Here is a 2,500-nt window from a genome sequence, read left to right on the forward strand (position 1 = left end):
AGAAACTACAATCTTACTACATTTTCGAGGCCTTCCACCGAGTCACATCCGGATTTCTTCGGTCCGGGAGCAGAAAGTTGCATATTCAGTTTTTCCGCGGAGAAGCACTAGGGGGAGACGAAGCACCCACCAAACGACTCAAAAAGTGTTGTAGAACCATTAGAACGACTCTCAACCTGCATAATTAAGGTCATTTTTGCTAAAATTGTTGCATAGGGCCTCTTTAATAAGAAAGCATTGTCTCTACCTCAATATGAACTACAAAGTGTTGGGTTTTTTTGTCGGGTCGGGTTCGGGTCGTTAATCAGCGCATATTTTTGAGGGTCGGGTGGGTGCGGATGTTAAAAAACCTTAACCCGCGCAACACTACTGTAGAGCATATTGTAATGCATGGCATAATGCGTTGAATGGATGAATAGCTTACATAAGGGTACCCAGCACTTTTCAAACCACACTCAAGCTTATGGTTATTGTCCCCACCACTTCTAAAAACAAACTGACGCCCTTGGTCACAACCACATGAATAAATGAATAAACATACACACACACTGAGATGGGGACTCACAGAGCTTATTCAGAAAGATAAACACACACACACAAACCAGTTATTCACAAAGTTTCTCTTGCATTGCTGCAGCCATCGCACAGGGCTGTCCAAAATGTCTGTTAGTATATATATATATATTACAATCTACTCGACAAATGTTTTAAGTAGCCATATAATTGCCTATACATGTAAATGGCATTAAATCATAAACTGTATATTTCAACAATTCAGTTAATAGATTAGCATTGCTGCAAAGCAGTTGCAACTCCAATAATTCTGGCTTACTTGCAGCCTGACTTCATAGAATGAAAGCACTCCGCTGCTTTTGCAAACTTGACATCAAAACACATGTGTGTTTGTGTATGCTATTAATCAATTATTCTAGCATATTTTCTTCTAAAGTAAACCCTGGGGCTGCCGCATGTGGTCATCTCTGTTGTCCATATCACTCAGGAGGGGGCGACGAATCAGATTGATGATCGTTATGAGTGACAAGTCAGAGTGATGATCGTTATGAGTGTGTCCCAGCATCCATATGAAGGGAATAAGGGCCCACTGTCTACAGTTGCCCTCCGTCCCATAAACCCTGTGTTGTGTAGGAGTGGATAGGAGAGCGCTAGGTGTGTAGCATGCTAAGTGTCTACAGTTGCCCTCCATCCCATAAACCCTGTGTTGTGTATGAATGTATAGGAGAGCGCTAGGTGTGTAGCATGCTAACTGTAATGGATAGGAGAGCGCTAGGTGTGTGTAGCATGCTAAGTGTCTACAGTTGCCCTCCGTCCCATGAACCCTGTGTTGTGTATGAATGTATAGAAGAGCGCTAGGTGTGTAGCATGCTAACTGTAATGGATAGGAGAGCGCTAGGTGTGTGTAGCATGCTAAGTGTCTACAGTTGCCCTCCGTCCCATGAACCCTGTGTTGTGTAGGAATGTATAGGAGAGCGCTAGGTGTGTAGCATGCTAACTGTAATGGATAGGAGAGCGCTAGGTGTGTGTAGCATGCTAAGTGTCTACAGTTGCCCTCAGTCCCATGAACCCTGTGTTGTGTAGGAATGTATAGGAGAGCGCTAGGTGTGTAGCATGCTAACTGTAAGAGAATAAGCAACATGGGGATGGCCATGTAAGTCTGCTTTCAACTGACCATTGCATAAAATAAACATCTCCAAATCATGTCCTAACCTTCCTGTGTTTTTCATTTGTGTGTGTGTGTGTGTGTGTGTGTGTGTGTGTCTGTGTGTGTTTTAGACGGTCTGAGTCTAGAGGCTTTGAAGTATGTGGTTCTTGACTGGAATTGGAGAGACCAGAAATGCAGAAGGATGGTGGACATACCAGAGGTACACATGCGCACACACACATATCACATACTTACACAGACACATATAACACGTACACAGACACATCTGTATAGACACACACACACACACACACACACATATATAGATAACACATACAGCCTAGTAGATAGTAGACACATAGTACACACACCCACACATGACACAGATGCACACACACAGATTATTGATATATATTGTTATAGACGTTTACACACATATATATATATATATATATATATATAATATATATATACATACAGTGTATATATAGATGTGTAACCGTGTATGTGTGTGTGTGTGTGTGTGTCACAGGTAAAGGGAGAAATGTTGAAAATGCTCGAAGCTGGAATTTTGCAGCGTTGTGGAGTTGGAGAAGCTAAGATTGGACTCTTTTGATGACAGACATGACATACACCCCCCGCCCCCCTCAAACACGCACACACACACACACAATATTGTCACTTCATCATATGCTGCTCTATTCATGATTTTTTTTATTTTTTATTTTCTTTAAATGCCCAAAATATATGTGGACAGATATTTCTTCATGACTGTTTTATTCTTTGTGAAAAACGTCATATTTATGTGTTTTGTATATTGTGTATAAACTCTGGGACATT

The 2,500-nt window shown here is 41.4% G+C and overlaps 1 protein-coding gene across 1 annotated transcript in view; it reads left to right on the top strand.

The window, feature by feature from the left end:
• Positions 1-2,500, top strand: part of cmss1 (cms1 ribosomal small subunit homolog) — a 9,185-nt gene that overhangs the window by 6,651 nt on the left and 34 nt on the right. Inside the window, exons 10-11 of the mRNA XM_076263067.1 lie at positions 1,792-1,880; positions 2,193-2,500. The exon at positions 2,193-2,500 is cut by the window's right edge and continues 34 nt beyond it. Coding sequence (XP_076119182.1) covers positions 1,792-1,880; positions 2,193-2,276 — 173 coding nt within the window. The 3' untranslated portion in view covers positions 2,277-2,500. The remainder of the gene's footprint in view (positions 1-1,791; positions 1,881-2,192) is intronic.

This window comes from Alosa pseudoharengus, unplaced genomic scaffold (assembly GCF_046254945.1).
Source record: "Alosa pseudoharengus isolate Yale_2024_CS ecotype anadromous, Long Island Sound unplaced genomic scaffold, YU_APseudo_1.1 YU_APseudo_1.1_scf_3, whole genome shotgun sequence".
Lineage (NCBI taxonomy): Eukaryota > Metazoa > Chordata > Actinopteri > Clupeiformes > Clupeidae > Alosa > Alosa pseudoharengus.